This window comes from Carassius auratus, chromosome 13 (assembly GCF_003368295.1).
Source record: "Carassius auratus strain Wakin chromosome 13, ASM336829v1, whole genome shotgun sequence".
Lineage (NCBI taxonomy): Eukaryota > Metazoa > Chordata > Actinopteri > Cypriniformes > Cyprinidae > Carassius > Carassius auratus.
In genome coordinates this window covers 5,904,191-5,918,151 of record NC_039255.1, presented here as the reverse complement: position 1 = coordinate 5,918,151, position 13,961 = coordinate 5,904,191, and the positions used below count along the sequence as shown (strand labels likewise).

The 13,961-nt window shown below is 37.1% G+C and overlaps 1 protein-coding gene across 10 annotated transcripts in view; it reads right to left on the bottom strand.

The window, feature by feature from the left end:
* LOC113112429 (leucine-rich repeat flightless-interacting protein 2-like) overlaps positions 1–13,961 on the bottom strand; it is a 26,488-nt gene extending 12,527 nt beyond the window's left edge. For 4 of the 10 annotated variants that reach the window (XM_026277999.1, XM_026278001.1, XM_026278000.1 and 1 more), the window contains exons 1-3: positions 13,614–13,961; positions 12,471–12,571; positions 5,566–5,652 (exon numbers count right to left, since the gene is read on the bottom strand). In XM_026277999.1, coding sequence (XP_026133784.1) covers positions 5,566–5,652; positions 12,471–12,560 — 177 coding nt within the window. In that variant the 5' untranslated portion in view covers positions 12,561–12,571; positions 13,614–13,961. Of the gene's footprint in view, positions 1–15; positions 64–313; positions 401–526; positions 590–1,286; positions 1,332–1,903; positions 1,985–2,305; positions 2,354–2,453; positions 2,508–4,420; positions 4,478–5,565; positions 5,653–12,470; positions 12,572–13,613 lie in introns of all 10 variants that reach the window. The other 6 variants (XM_026277993.1, XM_026277997.1, XM_026277995.1 and 3 more) reach the window with 3 other exon arrangements.

Sequence of the window (13,961 nt, the reverse complement as noted above, 5' to 3'; positions counted from 1 at the left end):
GAAAAACAGACTGACCACACTATAGCTGCGCGTCAGACCTGTAGAACTGCTGCTGGATGAAGCCTGTGAAGGTCAAACCACAAGCAACAGCTGTCAAATATCTCTACTAAACCAAGCAGATGATGCCAGGCTAGCTGTTAAAACTAAAGGTACAACCAGTACGGAATTAAAAACCCTGACGAGACAAGAAATACGAACTCCATGCATCATTTATTATAATTAGGAAGGAACTTTCTAGGAGGATGTAAAGAGTTATCCTCCAAACATTTTGCAGTGTGAGAGTATTAAACACACAGAAAGAAAGGAGACAAACCCGTGGTGTATAAGAAGAGACAGCAGAGGAAGAAGGTTTGGAGTTCTTTAAGCTGCTGTAGTTTCTTTGGTCATGATACAATCCAGTCTAAGGAAATGGTGTAAAGCAATGGGAAATTAACACAGATGTCTAATATGAATCATAGTCATATATCTGAAATATCGTGCTCTAAACCAGAAAGAACACATTCATGATGCATCGATCAGTACTGACCAGAAGGTCCTTTTTGGAGCTACTTCCAACAGGTTTTTTGTGAAGATCATTATATACAGAGCTCTGGAAGAGAAGAGCATAAATGCAAAAAGCTTTCTCTTACTAATGATAATAATTATATAAAATATATAAAATAATAATAATAATAATAATAATAATGACTACTACTATTATTAATAATTAATTAATTAATAATGTATTTGTAGTATTACTACAAAAGACTAAATATAAAAAAAAATTACTATTGAAATATTTAAAATTATTCATTTTTTAAATATATTTTACCAATTTAAAATTGCAATACTAATATTTATGGCAGTCCTATTTTCTTCATTTTCAAACATTAATCCACACTGAATTTATTTTGATGGAAAACCGCAGAGAATTCCCTGCCGCTTCTCTTTTGTTGACAAGAACCTGTTTATAGGCACTTCTCATTAAAAGTTTGGGAAGTTTTTTCATTCCCAAATGCATGTTATAAGTGACCCAAAATTATAGCATTCCTAGGGCAGCATTAATTGAGAACAGAGTTACTCTCGATCATGCACTGCCCATGTGTAAAGGAACAAAGTGCAGTGCTTCACTCTGTGACATAAAATGAAAACAAAATCCTCTGGTTTAAAAAGCCACATCAAAAAACAAAGATCCCAAATTTGAACGTCTGCCCTTATAAAATGTCAAACTGGAACGATATAAAATATTTAAATGCAGAAATACTGACTATCAATGGACATAAACGTAAACTGTCATAGATACATACAGTGGAGTGGGAGTTCTTCAAAGAAGAACTACTGGAGACGCCGGACTGCAGAGAAAACAGCACAACCATCACAATCTATGCTGGATATATAACATGAAGTAATCCATGCCGCAGACATGACATGTGCACTAATAAGAAATGTTACTTCAGATCGCACCTTTTTGTATTAGTGCTCACTCACTGAGTCAGTCTGATTATGCTTCATTTATAGAAAACCATTCAATCGTGTTAGTCATCAATTGCACAAAGTCTGCCTGTAATGTTCATGCACAACAACCTTGAAGTAACCTGCATGAAAATAATTGCCTTTTCCAGGTCTGGATTTCATAATATGTAGGGAATAAGTAAATAAATACACAAGTTCACATTTCTAAGTTTTCCATGACCATGGTAATCCTGTTTATCTTTATCAATCAGCTTTAAAATTAGATCATTTCAACACTATAAAAGCTAAGGTAGGTGTTACTGAGACAAGCTTTCAATCAAATAGAGCAAACAATGTTAGTATAATACAGGAGTCTAATTTAGAGTGTCATGACAGTCACAGATGAGAAAACAATGTTGCCAAAATACACACACACACACACACACACACACACACACACACAGTGACGTACCACCAAGTCTCTTCTCCTGGAAGAACTAACCCGACTGGAGCGTTGAGAACTGCTCAAGTCTCGTAAAGATGACGAACTTGACTTTAAAAGTAGAAATCCAATAGGAAAGCATTCATTTTTCAAATTTCAATATCTTATTAAATGCACTTGTCTACCTTTCTAAACAGGCTTTTAAGACTAGTTTGTGATTACTGGACCAATAGAATATATGCTGATTGCTGGAGCAGCATTCTATTTGTATGTTATGCATCAATATTTAAAATTAAACAATTACTACAATTACTGTTTAAATGTCTCAAAAAAGACTTGTTGCCCACATCCAGCTTGTGGGCAAGTTTTACTGAAAACAAGAATATAAGTGATATATGTTGAGGAAAAAAAAAAAAGTCAAGTATGACACACCCTGTAACTTCCAACACTCCGGACTGATGCTGTGTCATCATTTAATCCCTGTTGATGAAAAATTATGAGAAATATATATATAAGACGAAAGAAAAAAAAAAAAGAGGAGAAAGTCAGGAGACGGACAGCAACATCAGGAGATACAGACCCGTCGACTGTGGCTACTGGAATGATGACCATGACGGGCTTTTTCTGCATCGGCCTGAGATGAACAGATTGAAGGTTACAGAATTTAAATGAAAGAATGCTGCATGTTTTAGGTTGTTAGTGTTAGTCTTCACCAGCGGCCCTAAACTAACTCTAAACACCACACTAAACTTGCTGACAGTCTGCCAGGATAAGACCTATTCAAATTTCAGGGCAATCATACACGTTTACTACCAGCAACAAGACAACATGGGCTGGGAAAACAAAATTACAATAATTTGCTAAAAAATAAACCCTTTTGATAAAATTTGAAATGTGTCTTAATATTGACATATTTGCTTGGAACTGATGGAAGTAGTTAAACACAGTAAGAATCTAGCTGAAAATAAATCAGTGCATATTTTGCACAATGTTACTAAATGAATAATAAAATTAATTAAATTGTTTTTTACTAAAAAACCTTAAAGTTATTATATTAAAAATGTATTTTTTCATTTATATGCACCTATATTAAATATACTATATAATACAATAAACAAATACATGAAATATGTAGGTTAGGGTTTTAAAAAGATTACTTAAAAATCATAGCTGTTATTAAAACATCATCACCCATCCCATAAAGAAAAGGCCACATAGAGATACTCGTTTTTAGACTTCTAAAACTAAAATGCTGAGATCTATTTAAAAAAAAAAAAAAAAAAAGGTGACGTGACATTCATACTCCGTGACCCATACTCAGAATTCGTGCTCTGCATTTAACCATAGACAGTAAAAGAAATGGACACAGCGACCCCATTGGAACTCAATTGAGACGAATGAAGCCCAGTTTTAGCGTTTTTTAGCACTTCCGTTTCTGACGCGCAGACTCAAACGAAGCTTGACGACGTCAGCAACCTGTCTGACAGATGTAAATCTTCTAAGTGGCTGTGCGTGCAAACTGCTATCGTTAATCTTGCAGAGACGGCGAGCTTGAGCAGGGAGTTCTTTGTCGTGAGTGAGCAGGAGTAAGTATTCTGATTAATTATTTTGTATAGTATTTTAAAATGTAACGCCAGTACGCCATATTAAGTTAATTGCCTGCGAGCTTCTCCTCCTGTCTGTACTGTAATGCGACAGAGAGCCGAGTGGTTATGACGCAATCGTTAGCCTATTTTTTGCAAAAACTGTTTATACGGGGCCATAATGTAACATAGAAGGTAATGGAGCCCTTTATATATTGTCGTGTATCTTTAGAAATAAATAATGGACAAACAGAGTCTTTAAACGCCTCAGATGTAAAGTTATTCGCTGTCAAAGTGACGCCAAAATGAATGGGAGTCAATGGGAATGCTAACGCAAGTGAAGTTCTGCTAAAAGATGGCAGCCCTCACCCGACTTCAACTTCCGGTCGAGTTCCTTGCCCCTTGCATTTAACCCATCCAAGGTGCACACACACACACTGCAGTGAACACACACACACCATGAGCTCACACCCGTAGCAGTGGCAGCCATTTATGCTGTGGCGCTCAGGGAGCAGTTGGGGGTTCGGTGCCTTGCTCAAGGGCACCTCAGTCGTGGTACTGCCAGCCCGAGATTCGGGCCCACAACCCTAGGGTTAGGAGTTAAACTCTCTAACCACTAGGCCACGACTTACCAACTTAACTTAAACCCCATGACTTAAGGGTTTACCCCTGTAATATATATAAACACACAAACAAAAGCAAATAGATCATGTGCAAAAAACTATACAAAAAAAGTGAATCCCTATCCTAACGGAATACTGTTTTTAAAGACAACAACAGGACCACAAGGGTTCTTTTATAAACCCAAAAGAGCAGTAAAAAGTACTATTAAAAAAACATGCTTGAAAGCCACATACAAAAAAATGAGTATGAGAATACAGCTAGCACACTCCCATCTGAAAGCTCTTTATTAGTTAAAGGTGAAAGTGCATGCATGTTCAAACTGGCCTAATCTTTCTCATACCATCCATTGGTGGATTTGCCCCCATTTCCTGCTAGAGGAGGAGTGCTGGTAAGACAGCTGTGAGAGAGAAACAGCCACAACACAAACACAAAGACTTCTACTGCAATTCAATGTGACATTGTTTCATTTTTGGTACTTTTTTGGTGAATGTCTTACGTAGAAAAACACAAACAGACATATTGGTGAACAAATACATTAACATGAAATGACTCATACCTAAAGTATGTATTTCAGTATGCAAATATATTCTTCAGACCAGGTCTGAAAGCGTATTACAACATCTTAAATTGCACAAGTACAGAAAATACTGACAGATACAGCTGAAATCGATAACTGAATCATTCACATGTGGCTGCAACCATTGAAAACACACTGTATTGTCAAAGGCCTGTTTCCACTTATGAGCTTAGTTAGTCAGCTAGCTAAATCTGGGTTGTGAATCTGGAATTACTTGTAAAAAGCAGCCATACTTTGTCTTCTCAACAAAAATGCTTGAAACAGACAAGCAAATTACTCAAAATGCCAGTTTAAAAGCAATCCTTCTGCTTTACTGCAACAAAAGAGATGACAGCCTTTAGAAGATCAGCCATATTCTGAATGAAATGCAGAGGCTCTGTTCCAAAACCTAGTGAGCTGCCTTGCCATTTAATGCCACAAAGGCAGCATCCCAACTGAAATTGAACCTCATAAGTGATCTATTTGTAACTAAATATGCAGCAACATGTGTCATACTAATAGTGCTCAGCATATGGGAGACTCAATTCAGTATTTCAGTAGTGTTTTCATTTTGATAAGATAATGACGTGTCGCAATGCATTATAAGATTTCTTTCTCCATTAAGGATACATGCAACCCTGCATCAATAATGCTGCCAACTTTTTGAAACATCTTTCGCGTTGAAAGTGTGCCTATAATGCCTTATATTGCTACCTATGTAGAAAGTTCACTAGGTTTTGGAACAGAGGACTAATGAAGAACAGATCTGCAGGTCAACAGACCTGATTGAAATAAGTATAATAAATATGTGGTTCTGGATTTCAGCATAGACACAAGAAAGAGTTCTGAAGACATTGAGGACTTCAGTACTATTCATTAGGCAGGAGGTTCGAGTGCCTTTCTCCTCCCATCTACTCCTCAGGACTCACCTCTTTCTGCTGCTGCTCCAATTCTCTCATCCGGATGCCCCGGGCCTCAGCACGAGCTGCTCTCTTCGCAGCAAGTATTGCCTCTGCCTGCACAAGAGAGGAAAGAGAATTTATCTTAATATCTGTTGCATCAAAGAATCGGAGCAGAAAGCACTCTTTCTGGACACTTGAAGGTATGCAAGCAATTTTAAAAAGTAGTCATTATTCTGCATCTGTCCTATATGAAACACTCAGATAACTCACCACTTTACAGAATCGACTGATTACTCACTAAAATGCAGCTTTGGCAAGTATAAGAGACTTTTAGAAAGCATAAGAGAAAGTTGCAGACCAAAAGTTTTAAACAGTAGTGTATATATTTGAAATTCAGCACAGGAATGGAATAGTGAAAGTGCATTTTCACTCCTTTCTCCAGTGAGGCTGGCATTTTACGTTGATGGTTCAAAAGTGAGCAATCATAACAAGAATAGATGTAAGAGCTAGGTTTTGGAACAGAGGACTAATGAAGTTTACTTAAATGGGGAGTCATCTCATTTATCATCAGTAAAATATGGAGTGCCACAAGGATCCGTCCTAGGTCCCCTTCTATTTTCAATATACATGTTGCCCCTTGGTAATATTATTAGAAAATACGGAATTAGCTTCCACTGTTATGCTGATGATACTCAGCTATATATATCAACGAGACCAGATGAAACTTCCCAATTATCTAAGCTAACAGATTGTGTTAAAAATGTAAAAGATTGGATGACAAAGAATTTTCTCCAATTAAATTCGGATAAGACGGAGATATTAATTATTGGACCAAAAAACACTACACAGAATCTTGTAGATTACAATCTGCAACTAGACGGATGTACTGTAACTTCCTCTACAGTCAGAAATCTGGGTGTTATATTAGACAGCAATTTGTCTTTTGAAGAGCAATTTGTCTTTTGAAAATCATATTTCCAATGTTACAAAAATTGCATTCTTCCATCTTAGAAACATTGCCAAGCTACGAAACATGTTATCTGTTTCTGATGCAGAAAAGCTAGTTCATGCATTCATGACCTCTAGACTGGACTATTGTAATGCACTTCTAGGTGGTTGTCCTGCTTCTTCAATAAACAAGCTACAGGTCGTCCAAAATGCAGCAGCGAGAGTCCTTACGAGGTCAAGAAAATATGATCATATTACCCCAATTTTACAGTCTCTGCACTGGCTACCTATTAAGTTCCGTATCAGTTACAAATTATCATTACTTACCTATAAGGCCCTAAATGGTTTAGCTCCTGCGTACCTAACTAGCCTTCTACCACGTTACAACCCATCACGCACCCTAAGGTCACAAAACGCTGGACTTTTGGTAGTTCCTAGGATAGCAAAGTCCACTAAAGGAGGTAGAGCCTTCTCACATTTGGCTCCCAAACTCTGGAATAGCCTTCCTGATAATGTTCGGGGTTCAGACACACTCTCTCTGTTTAAATCTAGATTAAAAACACATCTCTTTCGCCAAGCATTCGAATAATGTATCTTTTTAATTGTGAGTGTAGTTGCATCTGATCAAAGGTGCATTTTTATTCATTAGCTTGGGTTAAACTAATTTTACTTTGTTGGATCAGCAGCTATGCTAATGATGTCTGTATTTTGTTTCTATGTTTCGCCACGGGATTTACATCCCGTGGTAACTAGGATTTACACAAGCTCCAGTCTGGATCCAGAACACCTGAGAAGAGATGATGCTGACCCTCAGAGGACCTCAGATGATGCTAACCCTGAATCAACAAACAGAACTAACAATTATTCCTAAATGTGTGACTTAATCATATAATAACTTAATTAATAATATTGATAGTTCATCGTCTAGCTGACTACGTCTTGTATTATTATTATTTTTTAGTTTTTCTAAAATCCTGTCAAATGTGCACAAACTACTAGCTACTACTAAATATTGTAGAAACATAATTTTCTGTAAAGTTGCTTTGTAACGATTTGTTTTGTAAAAAGCGCTATACAAATAAACTTGAATTGAATTGAATTGAATAAGAGCTGAGGATAGCGCACATGCTGATGATACATGTAAGAGCAGCTGGTTCACGGGATCTATATTCAAACTTAAGTCACCTCTCGATCCCAATTGCCCTCGTTCTCTCTCAACTTTCCTGTCTCTCAACAGTCCTATAAATAAATGCCCCAAAACACCCATAAGAAAAAAAAGAGGGAACCGTCATATTTTCCATGTAACCACAATTGAAAAAGCAAAAACTTCATAATACATGGGTGGACATGATATAAGAAGAGAGAAACCATGACTGGGAAGACATCCCTCTTAAACTTCACTGAACTGTTTAGGAAAACCTTTAATGGCTTGTAAGAAGGCATTCAAGAGTCCTGACACAAAACACTGAAAAGGGTGTTCTGGGAAACCACACCTGTCTCTGTGACAACACTAGGCTCTGCAAAAAAACCAGCCCAGGGTTTTCAGTTTTTTTTTTTTTTTTGACCTCAGGTTGGCGGACATTTCATGGAGGGTCGGATTTGGTAAAATAGCAGAAATGGGGGTGGTTTGATTAACATCTACTGCAAGTACAGCTGATCTCTAACTAGGTGAAAAAACAACAAACATGATTCAGCAGTAGTGTCTAATTTAAGACCAACACACACAGTTCACCAGACTCACGCTCCGGGTAAACAAATGCTGGATTATTCCTGACTATCACAATCCTCATGTGACACACGTGCAATATGACTTGCTAACTTTTTCTAATACCCTACACAATAAATAATTGTATTACATTTCAATACAAATATGCCTTGACAGATCTGAAAGTGACTTTGCAAAGTATGCAGCTGCCTGACAGCAAACATTTAAACAAGGCTTATGCAAATCTTTACACATATGGTGAGGTTAGAGAGGGTGGGCTCTGTGTGTGTGTGTGTGTGTGTGATTCCTGTGTTCAGCACCTGTTGTGCTGTCTGAAAGTTTGACCTGCTCACCAGAGCCCAGTGTCTCCAGCTCTATCTATAGACCAGCAGAGCCTCCGTCATGAGACTGCAACAGGAAATCTGAGCGGGGGGAGACACACTTACTTCACAACCTCCAACATAGCCATTCATTTATTAGAAAGACAGTATTACTGTATTCTGCAGAGCATGAGCTCCATAGGCGAACAGTCTAATGAGATGGCACAGCATAAGCTTATCAAAGTCAATATGGAAATGTTTGCAACTCTGTTATTGCAGCTGACAATAAAATGCAAAGTGTCTATATTTGCACTGGTTCATTATTCAAAGAGTAGTTGGCTTGTCGTTCATCACCTACTCAAAGTATACATTTAAGGGCATACTGGTCTAAGGGTCCTTTCAGATTTGGTTTGACTGACTGGCCCATCCAGAGTTTGATTGCAGCAAACCGTACCGGAGTTCACTTGAATCGTACCCCAGACCACACCTTTTAAGTTCAGAAGAGTTCAGAAGATAGCTTTCACATCATCAACGTACCGAACTCTGACGTCAATCGAACACAGGTGCGCAGCAAAAGTGCTAGCGTGAAAGCACCCTAAGACTCTACAGTCTAACCTTTTTTTTTTGCACCACTTGCATATGACAAAAGACTGTTTAAAAATAATAATAAAAATGGCAAGAAAATATGTTGTTCTACTTGGCTTGTCTTTGTGGACTGCAGGCAAACAGCATGAAAAGACTCACAAACTGCCAGTTGTGAAATATTGATTCCTAAATTGTGCAATTATAATAATTACAATTCTGGGCAATAGCTATTGTGAAACTGTGCAATAATAATAATTTAAACAGTGTAATAACCTAGTGCAACCTAATTTTTTGACAGAGTTATTATTATTGTTGTTATAAAGATATTTTTGAGTATTGGGTTCATATTTGCACTCATTTTCCTATTGTGGGACGATAGGATATAATCAGTGAGGTCTGATTATATTTAAGTTATGATACTTTCAGTGATGTGTGATTTTATTTAGGTTTATTGTCTTTTGGCCAAGAAGTTAGGCCATTGAAACTTTGCAAACTTAATATTAATCAGCAAGGCCTTCATTTTAGTAGAATATGTAAATCAGCATGTGGACATCTCCAGTAAACAATGAGGTAGTTTATGTGCATTAAGTAATAGTGACATTACATAACACTGAACTGATCCAATGGATTATGAACTTAAGCACTACAAATGTACTCATAAGATATTAAAAAATATTGTATGCACAAGTATTTCTGAATTGCATAAAGTAGGTGTGCACTTTGAATATTACACCTGGCATAAAAGTACTACAGTATGTTGACCTATTTCAACCTTACATTAAACCTTAGACAGTCGTGCAAGGCAGTAATAGCTAAAGAAATATCACACCTTGCCCTAGATACTCCAAGATTAGAGGAGTATCTCATGCTGTTGCTTTGTGGCTAATGGACTATGCAAATCACTGGCCTCTGAAAGTGACAAGACTGGCCAGTAACATAAGTGACCTCAACGTGGGTTGCGTGGCTCAAATTCACCCCCGGTAACCTGGACCATGCACAGACAAATCAAATGGCAAGCTTTCAGTTAACAGGCTTCTGCTAACCATTAGGGAGTTTTCTCTGCAGCAGGCGCAAAATAGGTGGATCCAAAGGCAGGTTCAATGAAACGAGCAAAGTTTTATGTGTGAACTCCAGCAGCGCTCAGGAGAAGATACAGACCTCTCTCAGTACAAGAATAAATCATCTTTAAATATTTAACAAACATCCTCAATTTGGCTGTAGTTTCACTTCTGCAGGACAACTCACACCCTGTAGCTTTAGATCTGACCATTTCCTCTTTTAAAACATCCTTATATGGTCCATATTCAGGACATATTGCATGATTTCACTTTTTCAGTGACAGTATCAGATGGAAACGACTGTCTTTCATTTTCTTCATGTTACGGACTGAACAAACAGTTGACTAGAAAAAAAGAGTGTATATATATATATATATATATATATATATATATATATATATATATATATATTTCAGAAACCACTTCCTTTACATTACTAAACCATAGCAGAAAAGTCCTGTTATTTATATCAAATCCCTGTTTTAAAGTCAGCACAAAATGGAAATTGCAATCATCTGGTCTTCCTTATTTTCACATATTAAACTCCTTTTCGAACAAGAAAAAAAATTAGGTGCAAATCATCAGAGAAGTTGATTTGATAGGGAGGGGAACTTGAAAATATTTTAAAGATATAATGATGTGCACAGATACATTATTTATAATATAAACTGCAATATTCCATTAAAATGAATGAATTTTATTTAATAGTGCCTTTAAAGATGAAATCAGTAATTTCCGCAGCACTAAAGGAAACTGCCAAAAAACTATGACTATTGATTGATTAGTTGATTAATAGACTGACTATTAATTGATTAGTGAGGTTGACAAGATAATCTAGATTTGCTCTTCGTTTGTTTTTATATTTTAAGGGCCAGTACTGTAATTAACAAGCTGACAATGTGATGTGCTTTAGCTAATGCTGTAGCTAATGAAGAAAAAGAATGCAGATATCAGTTTCTCTCATTCATGATATTTTGCTCAACCCATTTGGTCACATGAGTGCTCTGTAATTATAAATTTGGGTCATACAAGTTAATTTCAGCTCGAACAGTCCCAGAGCACAGCACTGATAGTAGTCAAGAGTTTTCTGCTTGTAAGAGTGATGGCCTCAACCATGTGTGCTGCGGAAAAATCTAAGACAAGTCCGTACTGGCTGCTCCCTGCTCAAGCTGTGAGTCAAATTTCATCAGCTGCAGCTCCAACTGGCAGAACCTGAACGTCAACATAACACATCACAACAGGTCTATGAGGGGAACTGACCAACTATATAATGCAGAACCAAACTATTCAGACTTCGATGCAGAGATTAGATACATAGAAGACATTCACCTTTAACCCCATTAAGCCTACAGTATCATCTCATGAATTTCTAAGGCCGCTAAATTACCAACATTATCACAATTTTGCATCTTCTATACACCTTCAGCCATCTGAATGATAGTTATAGATAGTTATGATTTTCACAAGGTAAATGTAGATAACTTTAATATTGTTAGTAGCATTTCAAGATAAACACTTACTGGACTGATTCATGATATTGGGACTGAAGCAATTTCCTTCATTATTTCATAAATAAATGTAAATGTAAGCATCAAATATGATGCTTTTGAGAAGTGTTTATTTGAACATCTCTCAATCATCACTGTATTGTATTTGCATTGCAGTTTTGGCCCCACAATCACAAACTACAGACCTTGATCTTATCTTAAGACGTATTACTGGAAGATAACACATACTGAATAATATATCACATACTGAGTTTTGTTTACATAAGGTTTGTGGAACTTAATTATGTAGCATCACTGCATGTTTATATGACAACATGTATAGGGTTTTGTATGTATGTATGTATGAATGTATGTGTGTATGTGTGTGTGTGTGTGTGTGTGTGTGTGTGTGTGTGTGTGTGTGTTTATGTGTGTGTGTGCAAGTCATGTTGCTTTGTAATATCCCAGGTGCTCTATCAATCAATATGAGTTTTTTCTCCTATGGAAAACAAAAGGAGAAAGTCTACAGAATGGCAGTCAACCTCAAAAGAGTTTTGACATCAATGAGAGTAAAAGCAATTGCTAATTGTGTCATATAACCAGACATGCATGTAGAACTGCAAATGAGATTTGTAAGCTACAGTGAAGGACATAAGTTCAAGCAAATAATCACAGAATTTTGGTCCGTTTCTCACAAAATAAAGACTATTTTGTCTTTTGATTTGCTTGCTTTCTGGGTGAATGACTCCTTTATTGTGGTCACAGGAAACCACAAGCCACAAAATGACACGAAAGCAATAAACAGGGGTCAAAGGTGAACAGCTCTTACCTCTTTGGCGATGCTGCTCAGAGCATCATCCTCGGCTGAGAAACGGTCTTTAACTGGGGTCCGTTTTCGTCCTGATCCTGGCGTCCCCATGTCAACAGCAACTTCACGGTGCATGAAGAAAACACTGAATTAGATGTTTAAGGTCTTGTTTCCCAAAGGTGGTCTATTTGTGTAAAATATATCCTTAATGACCCATTTGCTGAGACAATAAGCAATCTAACAGCACATACAGAAGAGAAAAAAATATTTTTCCCTATGCAGGTCTATTAGAGTCAACTCAGCATCTTAATGTGTTATTTCATTAAACATTTGCAATGTAGGCTAGATAATGTAGGTTAGATAAGCCTGGCCTCTCACACTATCTCACACACTCACAAATAGAGGCTTTAGTCATGTGTGTCTGGACTCAGAGCTGATTAACTAACACCAGACACACAACCGAACCTCAATATATAACGTGACAAAGCAGACAAATATCACTGGCACGGAAGACTAATGAGTTTAGATTGAATTTTAAATAAAGCCAGCTTATCTGTTCTTATGTGCTCTTTTGGCAGCTAATTAATACAATGACATTTAACAACCACATTATGTACGTAAACAAATGATACCTAAATAACAGTACGTTAGTTTTACCAAAGCTTTGGGCGTACTATATCATGCCTCATGTCTTATTGTCTTATGATGTATATAAACCCTTGTTGAATTTGTCAGGATGTCGTAATTAAATTTAAATATAAATGTAAATAAAAATATAAACAAAATGCTATAACTAGTTAGTTAAATTGATGTTTCTGATGAGGCGCTAAATATAAACCAACATTAAGCGGCGTGAAAGACTAATCTAAAACACTTTATTTTCCAGAAAATACATAAATAACAAGTGCATTTCAGTTAACAGAATTAAGTATCCACCACATGAAGCTAAATGTATATATATATATATAATTATTATGAATTATAAATGTGCGAAGTAAAATTCTATATTTATGAGTCTAGTTAGCGGTTAGCTTGCTAGCTTGCACTCAAAGACATAAAGTGTGTAAATGTCACTCAAGTCTCTTGTCGTTAATTCACACACTGCAGTTTAGTGACCTGTCAGGACTTTCATGACAGTTGGCTCCCGAAGTGCCGGTTTCTTACCGTTTCGGTTCGTCACTATTCCGCTCGAGACTCGGGTCGGTTCTGACAGACTGGGACCCGGCCGGGCGCGTACCCGCAAACCAAATCGAGAGCGCGATTGTGCGCGCGGGTGTGCGAGGCGAGCTCGTGCCTGAGTGACGGACACAAACTGACACCGTCCGTCACCTCAAACCTTCCCGAGAAAGCTGTTCGTGTTAAGTTAAAAGATGCCTAAAAGCAGCACACCACCGCTAGTTTCAGTTTAACTTATTTAACAAAAGATCGCAAATCTGGCGGGAAATGCCGACAAATAGTAGTCGTTCCTGAGAGTCTGAGGTGTTTTTTCCATAGACAGCTTCGCGCATAAAA